This window comes from Coturnix japonica, chromosome 6 (assembly GCF_054131305.1).
Source record: "Coturnix japonica strain WE chromosome 6, WE-NBRP24, whole genome shotgun sequence".
Lineage (NCBI taxonomy): Eukaryota > Metazoa > Chordata > Aves > Galliformes > Phasianidae > Coturnix > Coturnix japonica.
This window is the reverse complement of record NC_140668.1, coordinates 28,154,486-28,174,207: the sequence shown is the minus strand read 5'-3', so window position 1 is coordinate 28,174,207 and position 19,722 is coordinate 28,154,486. Positions and strand designations below refer to the sequence as shown.

General features: G+C 45.4%; 1 protein-coding gene across 3 annotated transcripts in view; it reads right to left on the bottom strand.

Annotated features, from left to right (window-relative positions):
* The window catches only part of ZNF423 (zinc finger protein 423), a 191,699-nt gene that overhangs the window by 152,523 nt on the left and 19,454 nt on the right, over positions 1-19,722 (bottom strand). For all 3 annotated transcript variants that reach the window (XM_015873489.3, XM_085551034.1, XM_015873490.3), the window contains exon 2: positions 9,610-9,669. In XM_015873489.3, coding sequence (XP_015728975.1) covers positions 9,610-9,669 — 60 coding nt within the window. The remainder of the gene's footprint in view (positions 1-9,609; positions 9,670-19,722) is intronic.

The window sequence follows — 19,722 nt, the reverse complement described above, 5'->3', positions numbered from 1 at the left end:
GCCCCGATGGGGGTCTCCTGGACATGCTGCAGTTCTCCCACCTCTCCTCAGCCCCAAGGGACTCCTGGGAAGGACGATGTGCTCACCACAGAGCCATTGTGATCCTCTCCCACTAATGGGAAGAGAGAGGGCAGGGTGTTGTAGCTGTAATTAAGGCTGTGAGGAGTTTAGCTGAAGAGAAATTAGATGTATTTACATGTTGCTGTGGTGCTGATGAAGCACCAGCTATTTGGGAGAACTTCTAATTAACCCTAATTTAGTTTATATGCTCTTTAGAAGCCCCATTCCCTCTGTACTTTGCACTAGGTAAAAAGCAATAATAACAACAAATTAACCATCTTTAAAAGGGACACTTCTTTGCATGAACTCAGCCCCAGTTTTTCACCTGACATGGAATTTGCATTTTTGTTGTTGATAACTAAAAAGAGAAGACACTGAGAACCTCACCCTACAAGACAGCCTTCCCTACAGTGCACCATGCTGCGCTCAGTGCCACGTGGCTGCAGGGTGAGCCGCACAGGGCACTCCCACAGAGCCCACCCCAGGGAGCTGTGCTGCTCCCTGTCTGAGGGCTGCCGTGTATTTGTGTAGTTTTATAAAGTGTTTTTGAGGAATGGCAACACAATTTCTTATTTCAATTGCACACACAAACAGCATAAATGTCAAGCCCCCACATCATCTGCTTAGATGTCTTTCTGGAAGTAAGGGTGGAAAATGGAACATAATTTAATTCAGCTATATAGAAGCATCTGTACTTGTTTGTCAAAACACAAGCCCGGAGATGCAAAGAGCACTTTCAGAGGTGATATTCCTCATGTCTCCAGCGCTGCAGCTGTCTGAGCGCACAGTACATGAAGAAAAAGACGAGGAAGAGATGTGTACATCCACAACACCCCTTCAGAAAATGCCGTACCAGCCTGGCTAGTAGCTAAACTGCACCAGATCTCAGCCTGAGATTCACCCTTTCCAGAAAAAGTTCATTTTTGCCACATAACCCTTTTTCCCATCAGATTATAGACCAAAAGCTGCTCTCAGTTACACCTGCTTAGCCCTGCTGATTTTGTATATGTTTTCTGGATGGGAATTTGGCAATAAATTATACTGTTTAATATGACCAAGGCAGAGGAGCCAAATGCTTTCAACACAGAACATTCCTCATTCATTCAACAGCATAAATGTTCACCTGGACTTGTGTGCTAAACACAAACAGCCCAACATGAACTACTACCAAAGTTTAAGTTCTAGTTTTTCAATTTCTATATTGGACTCACCCGTGGAACAAATTAATGACAGCACTGCAAAGTGACCATATTCCTACAATCCTCTTGATTAAACCAACAGTGCAAAACTAAAGTCTTTCCTATTGCTGCCAAAAGAACAATGGCAGGCTACTGACAGCTCTTTTGAATTAGTTTTCAAAAATACTTGGAGAAAAATGGTTCAGAACGGTGTCTTCAAAGTTGCCCCAAATGAGTTGACTTTAGGATTTTTAAGAGAGCTTCATTATAGGAAAAAAGGAAATGGTCTTTCTGCTGGTATTTTCTCTATCCCCTTGATGTGCCAGCACAAAAGGCTTGATGTGACCCTTCTTGGAGGAAGGCTAATTCAGATTGCACATTTATTTCAACAATAAAATGTAAGTGAAATCGAGTAAAGATGAAACTTACCAGCCCATCAAACTGATACATTTATGAACTGCAAAATGACCTGATTTAAGTTTTTGGATAAGAAAAAGGTCCCTGATTTTCTTTCCGCAAATGGAAACAAGCACTCATATTCACTTATCTGACTAAAGCAGGCATGGGAGTGTAATGTCATTTGAGCTGGGAGCAGCCTACATCCGTGACCAGCCCTTCCCAATGAGATGTGGGTGGGGACAAGCACTGCTCGCCTCCCCTGCTCCACACGTGCCCGTCAGATTTGCTCAGCAGATGAAGATAAAACACCCAGCTACAGCAGCAAATCTGAGTTGCAGCCCATTGTCACAGGACCTTTTCCTGCCAGGCTGCTCTAGTCAATCCTGGCTTGGTGTGCACATGGACGCTGGCTGACAGTGCTTGCCCTTGGTATCTGTCAAACATAGAATTCTCTCTTGTTTGGTTCAAACAACAGCCAGAGCCCTAGACAGGCTGTGCAGTCTTGCTGTACCGGAGGCTTTCTTTATCTGAATGAAAGCTCCCAACTGAGAGGGAAGAAATTTGCCCATAGGGTCCCTCCATTTTGTGCTAGCAAACAGCTGACTGCAGATGCTGCGGCTTTCAGCATCAAGGCATCCAAATGGGGAGAGTGGGTTGAAGCAGGACATGGAATCCCACCATCCATCTGCAAGGGAATGTGCTGCTAAATGTCTGCTTTGTCCTTTTGGGGTCTTTGATGAGTTTACTAGAAGAAAAGCTAAGAGCAGATTCACAAAGAGGATGCTAAAGTTTAAGAAAGAATGTTTTCCTCAGTAATAATGATGTAATAAGCATCACAGCCCTCAAGAACCTTCGGGTTTTTAACACAATAACAGTTGTGCACCAGTTTATTTATAAAATAGAAGCTTCTCCCCTCTGCAGGGGCTGGATACAAGAGCTCCAGGCTGTCCCTCTGCAGAGCACTGAGTGCTCCCCAAACACTGTGCCTGCAGCAAAGGTGCAGACTTCCCTATCTCAGCAATTAAGTCAGAAAAATGCATTGCACAGATTCACTTCGGATGTACCAAAGCTTCCAAAAAAAGTGGTTACCTTCAGCCCAATTTCTCTTTTGCTGCTTAAATACCAATGAAATGAAGTTGCCCACCTCTATCACTCACAGAGCTGACATATCCTCAAGAAAACATCAAGCTGAAGCACATACGCCCAATGCACATTCTGCATTGGGTAGCACTGAAGTAACGCAATTCTGGCTGTTATATTTACAATTTTATTGCTAATTGACTTCCTCCTTCTAAAGGAGATGCTTTCAGCAGGAGGCCTTCAGTCTTCATCCCCTTACCCTGCACCCCAGCCTCATTAAGCCCCAGTGCTGCTGCCAAAATGAGATATTTCCTCATTTTTGGTGCCATGCCCTTGAAGGCATCTTATTAGAAGAGACCATTTCTTAATTAACATTTTTGATCTCTCATCTATTACACGTCCCCCTAATCCCACCCGGAGGAGCTCCTGGCCCACTTAGCTGTGCGGGGCAGGCACAGCTGGGCAGTGCTGGGGCTCCCGGCCGGGTAACACTGCCCAAGGCTCCAGCCAGTGGTCGAGGCTCACTGACACACTGTCTTTGTGCACATACTGTGTGACAGCCCCACTACTCCCAAAGCCTGTGTGAAGAGGTGAGCCCAAGGGTGGGAGTGGGCTGCCAGCTGCTGCCTGGTTGTCAGGATACCCAGCAAAACTGAGTGGAGGACACAGTGGATCACCAACGTGTGAAGTGGTAAGAACAGTGCAGCACTGAGTCCTTCACATCACTTTACTTGCAAAGAATTACAGCAATTACTATGTGCTAACTGGCAATTAACGTTACAGGCTTCACAAGGCACTAGAATTTTTTAAAGCAGGCTGCAAATAGTCTCATTGGTGCTTCTGATTCAGTGCCTGTACCAGCTAACAGCCACGCATTAGCTCAGCAGATCTTGCAATAGAATTGTCCACGTGCCAGATAATTTAATTAGAGCCTTGATCTTGTCAGGGCTCTATACAGCACAGATAGCACTTCCAAGTAAAGCACGCGGTTTTTCCCTCTCCTCAGCATTATGAGGCTGTCTAGTAATTCCTACTAATGAATACCAAAGCCACCCTATGAGGAAAGGGACACAGTGGGTGACACTGGTGGGCACTCCAGCAATGACCACAATGGGTGCAGCAGTGCACAGAGCAGGGCACACCAAGTGCTGCACATCCCATCCCACAGGTCCCTGCACACATCTGGCACATCTGTGTCACGTTGCTGCTTGGCCCTGACAAGACACAGGTTGGTTGTCTCCACATGAGAGCCATGAGTCTGACGTGGACACAACAAGATTTGAGAGCCAGATCTCAGTATAAATTCTCCCATTTAGCAGTTTTCTCATTTGAACGTATAAGCAACAAGTATCAGATTATGAGACGAGCTTGCTTCATTTGACACTAATGTAATTGTAGCCAGTCCTGCAAAAGCTGCCTGGAGATGCACATCCATACACTACAACAGCCATACATACACTCTTGCTCTGTAATAAGCTTAACAGTTAAAGACAATTTAAGGCAAAGTTCAGAAGCAGTGATTAGCTCAATACTTACAAGGCAGGTCAGTGTTGAACAAGACTCACTAGAGGTCCCTTCCAACCTAAACGATTTGAGTCTCCTGTACTGAATAAGCAAGGATTATTTGGATAGAGCGCCACAAGTTTTTGAGCAGATCCTCACTGCGTTGTTCTTTATCATGTCCTTACACACTCCAGATAACTGAGCAGTAGTTTGTTTATTCTATTTGTTTACCCTATTTTTCAACTTCGTTTATAAGATCCCATTCTGATGGTTGGGAAAATTTGCTTTATTTTCAGTGTGAATGATCTACAACTGTTGCATTATTTTTGCATTGATTTTTCTTCTTTAAGCAACAAGCCAATACAATATATTCTGTCATTCCTATTTTACATGTATTGAGGCTGGGAGCCTGCAGAAACAACTGCAGTGAGTGAATTAGTTGAAGGAGCGCAGGAGCTTCTACAAAAAAGCAAATAAATTGTTTACCAGGAGATTTCCCTTCAGCCCTTCAGCCATCTGCTTCCACCCAGGGAAAACCCATCGCAGCCTCCTCCTGCAGCTGCATGGCTGTGGCTGCCCTCAGCCCTGCCAAAGCAGGCTGGGACCTGCAGTGCCTCAGTCCTGAAGGAGAAGATTTGAGCACATCCAGGAGCTAGAGCTCAGGCAAGATGTTCAGTGGCACAGTGCACAAAGCGGAGGCAAAGCCACGTGGGATGGGGCACTAGAAATACTTTCTGCTTGGTTGGGAGGCTTGATTAGTGTTTGTAAAGTGACTTGAGATCCTACATAGAAGTGATTGAATGCAACAAGCTCTAGAAAGCGCGCTTTGCCAGAGCGCTCAGACTGCATCTGTCCCCAGATCTGCGGGATATTAGCAAATCTAGAGTGTGGCAAAACTGGATATATCAGAGATAAGAAGGATTTATCAGGTGATCTTATCCATCCCTCTGCAACATAAGGCCATTCCTACAGCATGTTTTCAAGCACTTTGTCCGGCATGGTTTGAAAATGACTGAAGTGATGGGAGATAATACCAGAGCCTGTTAGATCTCACTACTGGGAGCTGTTTCTTGATATTCAACCCAGGATCTCCTTTACTCTACTTTAGCCCATTACTGCTAGTTATGCCCTGAAGGCTGTTGTAAACAACAGATGCAATTTTCATCTGAAATCACAGAAAATGTTCATCTAACTCCATCCCTTTGCATGTGGAGAATGATATGACCAGGTAGCACCATAGGAGAAGAGAGAGCAGAAGGCAGAGGAGGAGCATGGAGTGGAGCAGAAGGAGACAGGCTACATGGAGCACCAGCTGGCATCAAGGCAGGGCCCATGGCAGGACCTTGCTGCCTGTTCTGACTGCTGGCTCCCACAGGGATAAGTGGTGCTGAGGGCAGTCCTTCCAGTGCTGTGGGGCTGCAGGAACACAGCCCTTATTACCTGCAGCACCCTGGACTCTGGCTTACATGGTGAGGAAGTCCAGCAACCCTAATGCAACTCAACTCCTCGCTTGGCTTCTCTTATGCAGATTTGCTTTCAAAGTGAAAGGGTGGGTAGGTGGAGGGAAGCACACTGTAGCTCCCTTCCAAACGAGTTTTGTTTTTTTTTCCTCCCCTCTTTTACCATGGAAATTAATTCTCCTCCTCTGTGCTATTGCTATAATTTTCCCAATTAACATTTTTAATAGTAAGTATTTTCTAGGAAATGCCATAATACACAGGTGTGTGCTGCTGATTTAAATACTGCCACACAAGCTGTGTTCACATCTGAGGGCTGCTCTCCCTTGCAGGAGGCCCCAAGTCCCCCTGGCACCACCAGACATTCAGCCAGATCCAATACTAGCCAGGGAGCTGCTGAGAGCTTTGGGTTTTGTGTCTGCTCCAGAGGTGCTGCAGGTGCAGGGTGTGTGTCAGACCATGGGAACCCCACACCTCCACCAAAAAGCTCCTTCTGCCATCAGGAATCTGTCAGATAAAACCTTTAATCATAGACTGGAAAAAAAAATTGCAACTTAGAGATGTTACCAGTGTCTCTTGACTTTGTTTGTTAGCAAACTGTTCTTTGCTAATACAGTTCAAGGGTTCATTTCTTTGGAAATCTTTGCATACTGCAGTGAGAATGTTGTAGTATTGATTTACCAATGAAATCAGCTTTTAGATGCCCAAGCCCACAAAGGCGCTCAGGACAAGCAATTTCAGAGTATATGCAAGACAAAAGGTTTATGATGCTTGCTGAGTTGTTACTGAACTCCTCAAAGTTCTGCAGCAGTAAAGGATCCCAGGATCTCATTTTAAGGGTGGCTGCAGGTTTTTTCCGGAGTTCTGCCATCTCAGGGAGATGCCATACGTCAGACACCAGCAGCCATCTCAGCACCATGTGGGCTCTGCTGGGCCCTGAGCAGCACAGAGTTGTTCCTGTACTGAGGCACCAAGTGAGAGGTGAGATTTACATTGCTGGGAGATGCCATGAAAAGTGGAAGAGGGGGAGAGGAGTGACTGCAGGCTAGGGTTTGTTTTGTATTATTTTGTGGTTTGTTTCTCAAAAGTTGCTGGTTTTTTGTTTGTTTTTTTTTTCCTTCTTCTCTCTTAAATGAGAAAGACTTGAAAAGAAATAGAAGGCAGTTCAAACCCTCATACAGCATCCTGGACAAAGCAAGCTCTCATATGCATGGGAACTCAGTGCTACTCATCCCCATCACCCACTGTAGGTCACCAGCCCTGTTCCCCAGGCCCTCACTCAGTATCCCAGCTTGTAGCTGCTAGCAAAGATACCTCCATCTCTTCAAGAGCAGACACAAAAATTCAGGCTTTTAGGTCTGCAGGGATCCCAAGGAGAATGCAGAATCTGCTCTGTGTGCCCCAGACAATTTGGCTGAGCTTCCCCAGGGCCCAACAGCCAGGCTAATGAGAAACTCCCCAGCAATCCCCATGCAAAATGCTTCCATAGGTCTTTAAAATGCCTTAAATTCTCTATATATTTAGTAAGACTTTTTACTTCTTTAAAATGTCCCTTGCTGCTCCTCCAGATAATGCTCTTGTGATGTATTACAATAGCAGTGCAGTCTGCAGAATGAGGGTCCAGCCAGAAAGAGGCAGAACCCTGGTTTCTTGGCCTAGAGGCAGCATCAAGCCCCAGGCAGGGCAGAGTGGGGGCAGCAGGGGAGGAGGCTCCACACTGCATTGCTCCACTGGGCCAGGGGCTGCCCACCAAGCTGGGTCCTTGGGGTGAGAGGGGCAAGGGTGGCCTTTTCTTGTTCTATATTAAGAAAAAATGAGGATGAGAACTTCAGAGGAAGTTGGCAGCATGCCCCTTACAAATGGGCCTTATGGGCATAGAGAGCAATTCCTGCATAAGGGAAAATCTCATTGCATTCTCTCAATTCTTGGCCTCTCCAAGAGCACTTCCAGCCTTGCTTGTGCTGGCTTGGTGAGCAAAGCAAGCTACAGCAGCAGAAGCACCTTCTCTCCCTCAGCTGGAATGACCCATAAGCATTAAAAAAACACTGCTCATAGCAGTGCCCAGCACTGCCCCACATTTACCCACCAAGCACCAGCAGAACTGCATGGGAGTCACTTTGATGTGTTTGCACACAGAGATGTGCTAACATGCAGGAGAAGAAGGCAGAGAAATATGTTAATTTGAAACATCTGGCAACTGTTTCAGAGTTTGACAAGTCAATTTTTTCTCCTTTTAATTGTTTTTTTTCTGTAGGGGAGGCAGTCTTGTCATTTGAGGCTGGGGAAGGATGGGGCATGAAAGAAGAAGCTGAAGCATGTTTTTCATCCATTGCTGAAGTTCAGCATCAACCTTCTGGAGCTAATACAAACAGGAAGATCACAACAGAGTGTAATGAGGGTGTTGTGGGCTGGGGCCAGCCTCTGTTACTGACTGCAGCCAGGGCCATGTACTGCACAAGAGCTGCTATATTACACTGCTACATGCTGTGACTTTCCACACTGTCTGTGCCATTACTCAGTTTCATGCCAGTCTGCAACTTCTGCCCTCTACTTACAGAACAAGTTGTATCCTGGCATGTATGTCAGATGGAAGCCTGTGCCTACTGACCATATTGAAAGGAAAACCTGGCAATTAGCACCCATTTTCTTTAAGCTGCCATAAACCACACATACAAAACATTTCACCTCACATCTGACATCTTGAATTAAGGCTATAATTATAGCAATAAATAAGGAGAAACGAAGGAGACTCAACTAATTTGGGAAAAGCCTCTTATAGGCTTTGTTACCTACAGTCTAGTCACCAATATGGTCCACAAATCCCAAATTAATTCCCACTCTGCACAGAAACTGCTGCTACTGTTGCTGTTTGGAACCTCAGTCTGTGCAGAACTGAACATGACCCAGGGATGGTGGCAGCTGGGGGACAGCAGAACAGGGGAAGTGTTGAAGGCACAAAGCGGCCCTGAGGGCAATGCTGGTCACCCAAGGAGCCCAGGACAGCTCTGCACCCAGGAAGATGTGCCACACCAGATGCTGCTGCCATAGTAGAGGCCTCCTACAGGCTGCTCTGCTGCTGAGTGCCACTGCCTGCACAGAACAGGAAGGCAGCACCTCTTTATTCTCACATTAGTGTTCAGTTTGAGAGTGGTTCCCATCCCACTGCCCAATCTCATCAAGAAGAGGACAGGGAAATGGAGTTAGCAGCTGCAAGAGTCAAAAATATTCTGATGATCCCGTTACTGTTAGGGATGTAAAAGACAGTAAAACATCAGCACATGTGGCACACAGCTCTGGAATGTAACTGGTTACTTCCCCCTACCAGTCAATCAGGTGATTACATTTGCGCTATCAATACACATTACACAGCTACACACAAGCATGCTTTAAGACTCACTTCATTCACATTTTCAGTGCAATACAAATGAGCACATTCCAGACACATGTTTAAGTGCTCTTGATATCAAAGAGAGCAAAAGCTGCTTTGCATGTTCAATCTCTCTGCCATGGCAATGTACCACTTTCATCCTCCAGCTCTGACAGTACTTTCCAGTTTTCTCTGAGAGGAGAAACACACACATTCCAGTTGGGACTGAAGTTTAAAATTCCTGGTAAAGCTGCTTTTATGTAATTAGATTGGAATGAATGTGCAGCAGTGCCCACTGCAAAAAACTTCCAAGTGGTTATACTGGAGAAATCACAACCCGCTTCAGTGTGCCCACAAGAAGGAGGAATGGCTCTCCAGAGGATAAGAGTATATTAGTCTCTGTATGTAATAGATTTTATTGACCATATGGAACTGATATAAAAATTGTGTTGCAGTGGGTAGTCTTGGATTGGAGACAGGAATGTGACATAGAAAATACAGTTCCTGTAAAAAGCCTGGCAGCTTTCTGGCAGTTCTTGCAATCAGAAGAAGCTAAAATATTTACCTGATTGAGTCACTGATGAGTCCCAGTTCAAAGCAAAATCCGAAGATTCGCCCTCTTCAACTGAAAAAAGAACAAAAATATGTTGTGATTGCTATAAAGAACCAACTAAAGAGCAAAGTCATCAGAAAACGAGTCCACGACAACATTAAGTATTCTAACAGACCACTGCACCACCAAAGGAGAACTTACTGCTTTCTATAAAATAATTCATAAGGTAGAAATTCAGTGAGGAGTTTTTCCCTACATTCTAACCTAAGTGTGAGATTTCTGCCTGCAGTTTCTTCCTGGACAGGTTCATGTGAGATTTTAATAGAGGTTTAGGTATTCCTAGCTTAAGATGCACATTTGAAATCTTGCATGTTCACAACAACTTGCATGTACAAAATTTCCAGTGCAAATGCAGAGCTCATTTTTTAAATTCATGCTGTAACAGATCACAGCAAAGAACTGTCCGACAAGGGGGAAATTGCCTGATTTATGTAATTAACAATAGATTCTTTCCATGTTTGGGGTTTTAAAAGAATACTATTGTAATATTTAAGCAAGTTCCGCAATATGGTAGCCATAAGTAAGTGCATTTAAAGCTCGATGATATGAAAGCTGTCAGAGCCAGGCGCTCAGCACTCACAAGCAACATGTACACAGCCTGCCTGTTAGGAGTTATAAAATTTCATCTCACTCTTACAAGTAAGGAAGAAATCAGCTGCCAACAGGAAGGCCAGCAGTGAGCCCAATCCTGCTGGTACTGAGGCCAGTGGCATCCCCACTGCTGCCAGGCCGTGTGTTTGGAAGCAGTAATTGCAGAAATTCATCTTAGTAAACCTTGATCACCTATATCTGCTTACTGTGTCACAGCAGCACCAAAAGAATTTAATTCACGGGTCTTCATTTCCTGAATCAAAGTATGTATTCCTTGCACTGAACAGTCTCTCAGACTTTAATATAAACACTGCTGGATCTGAATACAAGTTCTAAATAGTTCTGCAAATGAAATCAAAGCCATATTGCAAAGCCTCAAACACAGGCGCTATTGACCAGGTGGGATCTGCATGCCCAGCCCTGGAACCTGCTCCAGTGATTATCTGCATTGATTATTCACGTTTGCACCACAGGATCCTTGATTTTATGCTTTTTCCCAATCCCTTCCCTTCCTTTGAAGAATTCCAGCATCTTATAAACTTGCCTGTGGGGTTGGTGTCATTGATGACATCAGTGAGACATTGGGAACAGAAGAGGTATTTTACACAGGCAGGGCTGTGCCCAGTTCTGATTTCTCATCCAGCCCACACAAGCTGGGAGGGATGCAGGTTTACTACTGGGGAAAATTAGCCATTTCTGCTATAAGTCCTATTTCAGACACAGCTATACCTTTGCCAAAGAAATCCATAGTAGCCTAGAGGCCATGTAAGACAATTGTAGTGACAGAATAAGAAAGGCCTAACGCCATGGGCCTCCTGCAGCCACGACAGGCACAATGCACAGGCAGGCAGAGCCCATTGGATCACACCTCCTCCCTCACAGAGGCTCACCCGCCATTTTGTGCTCTGTGAACCGCCATCTTGTCTCCACGTTGACCCATCTTTTAACGGGAAAACTCTGGATATAATTACCTAAAGTTCAATTTCACTCACATACAAATAAACCCATGCATTAAAATCCATGTAAAGTTAGGAGGGCTTTGCCCCAAAACTAAATAATGCTTCATCTACCTAACTCAAAACAGACAAGTGGAAAGTTTTTAATTTTATTTTATCCATGACTGTTATTTACTTGGTTTGCTTGCATAGCTTTTCATATTACTGTTTTTATGCTGGATTTTCGTATTTCTTTATGTTTTCTAACAGAAGGAAGGGATAAAGAAAATACTCTGCTAAAAATAATCAAAGGCAGAAAATTCAGTCATATCCAAGTTGCAATACGCGAGATCAGCACTGGTCATCAGTGATTCCAGCTGCACTCTGCTGCTCACTTTGGCCAGACACTGTTCCCTACTTTATTTTCTTTAAAAATGTGTTTTCAGCAAAAGAGAAGGATGGGTTGGGTGGCTGGAGCGAAGCACTGAGATTTCAGACTCGGTCACAGGCACAGCAGGGAAGGTGCCTGGTCCCACTGTGCCTCTGCTCACCCTTCCTCCGTGGGCTCAAACAGGAGCTGAAAGGTTTTCCTATGGTTCCCAGCTTTTGTTGCTGAGGGCTGAGGCAGAACAGCCCCCAGCCCACAGTATCAGCCAGAGAGAAATTCCCTTTGGTTCATTTTTCTTTTAAAGGTTCGGTTTCTCAACATTTTGGCCATTATTCCTTGAAAGCTAGTTTGACTCAGGTGACCAGTTTGCATTAACACTCACTTTGTGGATGCTACAATCTAAGCAGCAGTAATGAGGAAAAAAGCCCACAAAGAAATACGAAGCATCCAACATGATTACTTTCCACAATACATTGCACAGTAAAATAACTCCCATTTCACTAGCAGGAAAATATGCTTTCTATGACACACCAGCCAATTGCAGTGACCAAAGCCAGGGAGCAGGCCTGTGTCCATGTGGTTCCCCACAGAGCCCACAGGCGCAGCCCTGCAGCTCCAACACCAGCAGGGCATGGGCACAGCACAGCCCCACAGCTGGGGAGCACCACGGGGGACTGGCATGGAACGGGAAGGAAAGTGTTTCATCTTGAAGACTGAAAAATGAAGCCACCCAAAGTCACTAATGCTAAATTTGGGCAGAATGTTCATAGACGCACTACACGTGTTTTTCATTGGATGCTTCCTGTTTTCCTTCACAAACTCACCCCATTTTCTCCCCAAATTGCGCTGCATGCCTGCATGATTGCAACAGCAGAAGCTGCTCTGTAATTACACTCCTGCTACCACCTATACCTGCTCCCTCCCCTTTGAAGTGCTTTGGGCAGATTCCCACTTTGCAGCATTAGTCCAGTTGGATGACAGATACTCAATCCCAGGCCTCATCAACAAAATAGCACTGAGGTGCAAACAGCAAAGCCACCGTGCCAAGCCCACCATGCACACAGTTAGGAAAAAAAAGGGGGGACCACAGTACCCATACCAGTCTGCATCTGCTTCCATTACTCCCCAGCGCTGTGGCTTTGCTATGCCTCCAGAGCAGGGAGGAGGGGGGAGTCAGAGCAAAGGCAGCATATCTGAGGGTTGACATTGTGGTACAACACCCCCGCACACTCCAAATATTTGCCTTTGGCCTGCTTGTCTCAGATGCTCCCTAAGGATTCTGATTTAATTGCTAGGTCACAAGTGCTGCAGGCACAAAGATTTGGGTTTTTTGTGCTCAGAGAAACTTCTGACAGGATATAACATCCACCTCCCCAGAAGCAAGAGCCACTATTTACCTGCACTTCATTTGTAGCCATGGTGCTTATTTACATTTTATTGTTCCTAGGAAATAAGTAAACCTTATCAAAGTGAGATGCTTCTGAAACAGATGTAGATTTCTCGATGCAATCAGGCTTACAAGTGAGCAGCAGCTCTCAGCAGCTGAGATGGCACGTATCTGCTCCTTTACCCTATCACATGGGTTTTGTAGGCCATTTTAATCCTTCCCGTAATACAAGAACCCCCCGGTACTCTCACTAAACAGCCACGACTGCAGTGGTGCAGGGACCAGCCAGGAGGCACGCTGCCGGCTGGGGCCATGCCAAAAACCTGAGCTAAAGCACCCAGCCCAGAGTCTGAGTGCTGACAGCACTGGTGCCACCCTGGCTTGGAGGAGGAGCAGCGCACAGGATGCCCCCACTCCTTCCCTACCTGAAGCACAGAACACTGCCCAAGCAGAGCTGCCACAGCTGGTAGTGCAATGCAAGGAGGGAAAACGCCTGGAAACTGCTGCTTTGGAGAAGACAGCTCACCTTGCTTCCTGGCTCATCTCAAAGCCTTTCCCACCTCCTGCTTAGGTGCTCCTGCTAGATTTTCCACCTGAGAACACCTTTTAGGCAGAAGTCTGCAAGACACAAATGCGTGAGGAGTAGGGAAGGAAAGCAGGATGAAAACCAGCTGAATTTGGTGCTGTTGTGGGCATAGAGCTGAGCCAAGCAGGGAGCACAGTGCCATAGGGAGACTCACCCATCCCACATGGAAACGGAAGGGTCTGTGGGGCTCAGGGAACCGTAACAGTAAGCGTGTACGGGTGCATCCTCCTTCCCTCACAGCTGGGAGGGATATGCCATGCCATTCCTCACCCTGCCCCAGGATCCACAAGTTCCCTCCTTTCAGTGCAGCCCAGTGGCTGCTCAGTCCTATCAGCCATCAGTGGTGCCTGACCAGCATTTTTCGTTTTAAATAGGACCATTATCCACCAGTGATTTCATGGGCCAGAAAGCCAGGGAATAAGACACGGGGGTTTACTGACTCGGCTTATTTAGGTAGTTCAGAGCCTGGATTTGCACAAGTTCTCTAGCTGCTTTTCTCCAAAGTCAGTAACAGGGCTTGGCAGGGAGTGTGGTTTTTGCTGGCAAAGTCAGCCTTTTTGTGTGGAGCAGGGAGGAGCGGGGAAACCCAGGCTGCTGTGCTCAGTAGGTCAGGGGAAAAGAAAAGGGAAGGAGGATGAGACAAATGGAATAGCACTACAAAGGAAAACTGAGAAAGAAATGAAACAACAAAAAGATTTGGGAAGGGAAAGAGATGTGAAGATGATTAAGAAGAGCAAAACAAACAACAAAATAAGGTAGCACTAGCAGGTTTATGCAAAGAAGATCTAATTATGGGTGGCTTAATCCTCCAGGACATTAATATTCCATCGTAATGTGTCTAGTTTCCTCCTTTCCAGACATGGCAGGGAGGAAATGAGAATCACTTAGATACACTGTTTAATGAGCAAATGATGGACGACCACCAAATACAGCCTGTCTGATAAGTACCCATTAGCTTAAACCCGCGCCGTAAATCTGCGTGCAGCTAACAGGCCTGGGTCTTCACACACTGCAGTGGAACTTGGTACAAGTGCAGGCAGGTAAGGGGAGCACCCAAAGGAGAGCCTCTGGCCATGAGGCAGCAGCTTACAGGGCTCACGTGGTGGCTCAACCATCACCCTTCCTGTGACCCACGTGCCTCACTCACCAGCCCCAGAAAATCCATTCCCAGTGCTCACATTTAGTTCTTGTTTCTAATTCACAGACTCCAGTGCAGATATGCATTTCCCATCAAAATCTGTTATGTAAATAAATACAAGTGCATAGTGTAATATAATGCAGCCAGTATTTCAGTTTACTCTCATGATCAGCATCTTAAATGCATAATGCACCAAAGCTTACAGTTCTCAGAAGTGGACCAGGAGACACCTGGTGCGTGTTACAGATTCGGGAGCACCTCTCACCCCAGCCCCTCCAATGCATTTGGCACTGATGCAGACAGGCAGAGCACCTCAGGGTGTGCTGCCCGTGGTGGTAGGGTGGGGGCACATGGTAGGGGCTGCAGGCAGCAAGCACCGGCTGCCTACGGGCATGCTTCTTGCTCATTATGTGCATTTCTAAGGCAACTGTCACCATAGTGTCTGCGCCTTCTTTCAGAAATAGATCTACTATGAGTAAACAGGAGTTTTACAGCTCAAGTGAAAGAAAACAGGTGAATCTGAAGTCCCCCACGTTGCTCATAAAACCGCACACTTGACTTCAGCAACCAACAGTTTCAATGTTCTCGTTCCATCTGGAATGTCATTGGAGGACAAAAACGTTTACATGTTGAAATTGGAGTAATTCATTCGACAAAGCAGAGAAAGGGGGAATTAGCACACCTACAACTCACAGCCAGGATCTTAACACTGGGCCTGAGCTTACAAGCTGCAGTTTCCCAAATGCAAAGAAATAGCCACAATGAAGTGAAGTTTTGGAATAAAACTGGAGCACTGCGAAGCTCAAAAACATTGGACTTCACAATGAGGGGTGCAGAGCCTCACCACACCAGAGCTATTGCATGTTTTGCTTCCCTAGGAAAGAAAAAATAGACGGGAAAGTGCACTGTTTTTACATTTGGGCTATAAAGTTTCTCTATAAACAAGACACCTAATAAAATAATTTACATGGGCCAGCCCTGTCTTGAGGCAGCTAATGAGGACACTGAGGGCTCACATCTAACACGAACTGATGGTGCAAAGAAAGAGGAGCATTTTGAAATTGGTTTACAAGCACTTTTATATGGCAACTGAAACCAACCCAACGAAGAACAGAAGTGGCCACAAGGCCCTGCAGCTGAGCAGCAGGCTGCAAACCCTTACCCCACCTCCTGCCCTGGGGGCAGCAGACCACATGCATCAGGAAGGGCCTGGTCCCCTTCACTGCGATGGCCACTGCCCATCACAGCTACCTGCTCACCCTGCCACTGGCCCAGGCATGCTGTGCAGCATCATGCCCCCACCACCCCAACACCCTGTACAGCACTGGAGCTGCTTGTCAGAGCCGGAAGAAAACCTTCAGCCATATCCTCAAGAAATACACTGATTTTTACTGCTGTTTCTCCTTCAAACTTGGGCATTTTTAAACTAGTCAGCTCTGTTTCCAGAGCAGGTAGCACAGGAAAAGGAAGAGAGAAGGCTTTTCCTGACCAGCCACGTTAACGAGAGCTGTGAGGGCTTGGAAAAACCCATCTGGTGAGTGGTGTTATTTCCCCTTGCCTTCCTCTGTGGTGCCGGTCCCAGTCAGAAGGAAACAAGTTCCCAAAGCACAACTGTGCCAGCGCTGGGACCAGCTGGGGCCAGCTGCCCTGGGAGGTGCGGGCTGGGCCATGGGTAGGAGCTTGGTGCTCAGCATCGGCTCGCTGGGGCTCTGGCATGCAGGCGTGTGCGTGCGTGTGTGTGTGGCAACACTCCCCAGGCGCTCTCATTTTAATGCTGCTTTCTCCCCAGATGAAAATATACATATTCTTATTAAGAAAAAAAAAATGTGCAAAGTATAAATTTGCATCTATGATCATTTCTGGTTCATAAATTGTATTTTAATAATAAAACAATATACCCTTCTGAACTGCCTCTTCGATGCTAACAGGAAGGTCAGTCTTTCTTTTGTACAAGCCTTAATATTTTGATAAAGTAACACACAACGTGTATAAATTAAATACCAGAGGGTGAAATACAGATAAAGGGCACATAAAAGGAGCTCCGAAAGCTCATACATAGGGAATCCAGCACCTCCCTCGCCACAAGAATGCCTGGGAGCCCATGGAAATGCTCCACACATGGAGCCCCTGCGGGCCGGTATCGCCCAGGTTGGGAGGAGCTCTCCACCAGAGATTTGTCCCCATGGAAGACAGCATTGGTTGGCTGTGTTACGGTGAAAGAAATGAGGGCGAGAAAGTTTTATACATCACATATATCCCTTCATAGCATAAGTTTAATTTGAAGAAAAATCAACGCGGCTTCCATAAAGTGGAAACTAATATTTTTTATGACCCCTTAACAACCTGTCCTTGGTGCTAACATACCATAAATAAATTTCAACATCTTGTTATACACACAGCTTACTTCAAACAAGGCTGAAAGGAGAAAGCAGCTCTTAGTGAGGACTGGCACGTGTACAAAAGGGGGAAAGCTGGCTTTTAAAACTTCATACTCTTTTCTGTTGATATTAATCTTACAACCTTTCCACCAAAATGAAACGTAGAGTTTCCAAATATTTTATAATTCTGAATGGATTTCCCCCGTGTAACAGTAATAATATTTTTACAGCTAAAAGATCCACTGATTTAATAAGTGTGATTTGTGTATTTAGAAAATTCATTAGAGCAGACATTTCCCGACATTTTCCAATTTATTTATTTATTTAGCCTAATTTGGGTATGCTACTTCAAAAGAACGCTTAGAGCTTCCCAGTTCCTTAGTCACTCACTAATAACATCTAATAATTAATAAAGACATGTAAATTCTTAACTCCCAGAACTATTCCAAACTTACTATCTGTACGCTTCATGTCATGTCTCACTTATAGATATCTGCATTACTTTGTTTCATAAAATGCTGAAGGGACACGTACTTATCTCACTCTGCACTGTGGGTGAACATTCAGGCGTGCTGCAGCCAGCGGAGCTGGGGCCTGAGCAAGGCTCTGAATTCGACCACATCACTGCAGACAACCCCTCCTGCAAATATGTGTGTATGGAAATGTACACACCTGCACTGGCTACCAGGGCCATGTGCTTCTTCATTCCTTGCACAAGGTAAGTGGTACCCCAGCCCTTCACACACCCAGCCATGTGTTGGTAGGCAGGGTGAGCACTAGGAGGGATCTTTGCTCCATGCAGCCATAACACCCACATGCTATCAGCACTACTTTCATTGCAAATTCAAGACAGAGCTACTAGGGTGAAACTGAGCAATGGCCCAGCCAAAAGCAGGACAGGAGAGATCCAGCTGAGAAGTGAGCACAAAGCTCCAGGCATCAGCTCTGAAAGCATCTGTATGAACAGAGGGAGGGCAGCGGCAAACACCCTCTCTGTCCTTATAGCCCCTTCTGTGCCTCCTCCAGAACTATTAAAATCCCAATTCTATGGACAAGGACTGTGGGGAATAGCATCAGCTCAGCCCATCCTTACTTGGAGGCAAATTATATTGTGTCTACTCCTTTCTGACAAGTGCTCTTGTCAGTGCTTTGTGTTCTGTTACATTTCTTTGTCATATTTATTTGCTTGTTTTGATTTCTGGTCCTCTGTCAGGAGGAAGGCTGCCAAGAACATAAGTCCTGTCTCCTAGAAGTCCTGTTGAGCCTGGGAAACAGGGTGTGGGCATTTCCAAACATGGCTCAAACAAGTACGTTGACAAAAGCTTCCCTAAAGAAATATAACTTGCATGGAGTTTTGCATTTGAAGTTCAGCGGACTAAATGTACAGTACCGGAAAGAAGAATGAGAAAAGTCTCACTGACCAAAGTGAAAGGTACCATTATGAGGTGACACTCAGAAGGAGCTTCCCACATCAGGAATTCATAGGGGTACAAGATTACTCACACATGGGCAAACTGCAGCGTGCAATACAAGTTCCCCCAGACTTCAACTGTTTCTATCACAGCCTCACACAGTCAGCAAGTCTCTTACAGTGAAACTGAAAAGGAAAAATATGCACAAAAGCTCCTATCTCCCAAAACTTTCTTCCAATCTGACCACTAGAAAAAAATGTTCTGATAATTAATTTACACTTGAGGCAATCAGGGTTACTTAGCTGAACTAATGCTTTTTCCCAGGAAAATTTCACCCATAGCCAAGGGGTCAGTGAAGCAGAGTTCCTCTACACATTTGCATATGAATGTATCTCCTATCTGTACTTGTATTTTTTCCCTGTTAATAAGATTTCTCTGTTCTCTTGATTTTCTGTTTGAGTTGCACAGTCTTATGGAAATCCTATAGCTGTGTCTGTGCTCAGCCCATGCTTATTCCTGCTTCTCGACATAGTCATACTTTGACCATACATACAGAAATGACTCCAAGTCACACTGACAAAAGAGCTCTTTAAATAATATTATTACAGAGATAGGACTGACTATCTACATCCCTTCTGTATGCATTATGGACATCACAGTGTTCTGGGAAACCATCACTTCGTATTAGTGCTGACTGGTTTCAGGGATGGGCTGTTAAGGTGAGCGTCAGTCAAGTGGATGTAAAACTTCCCATTGATCAGAAAGCCGACCTCGTAATCAATAATGGCGCAGACATCCTTCCCTCCCCATCATGCAAGTCATTTGTCTGAAAATGGGAAGTCTTTCTTTTTTGCTAGGACAAGGTTTTGTGACAGTCTCCAAGGCAGATGCAAAAATTTATTGTAGACAAGTGAAATAATCCCCATAATCTGACCACACTCGAGAAGTCAGCTTGCCAACATTCAGCCTTCCAGCCACTACTCAAGTAATTTCTTTTATTCAAGATTCAGGGGAATGAGGTACTGCATACTGCACTTGAGGCTGGACATTTCTGCTTGGCTTTCCACAGTGCAGGATACCTGGAAACATCACCTTCCACATCCACACCACTTGAAAAACACCACCCACAACTGGCTTCATGTGCAATAACACTATTAGCTGCAGACTTGTCCCCTGATAGCACGTGTGCTGACATAGCTGGGTTTTTAAAACTGCATTACTCAAAGATGGCTAATTAACTTTATTTGAAC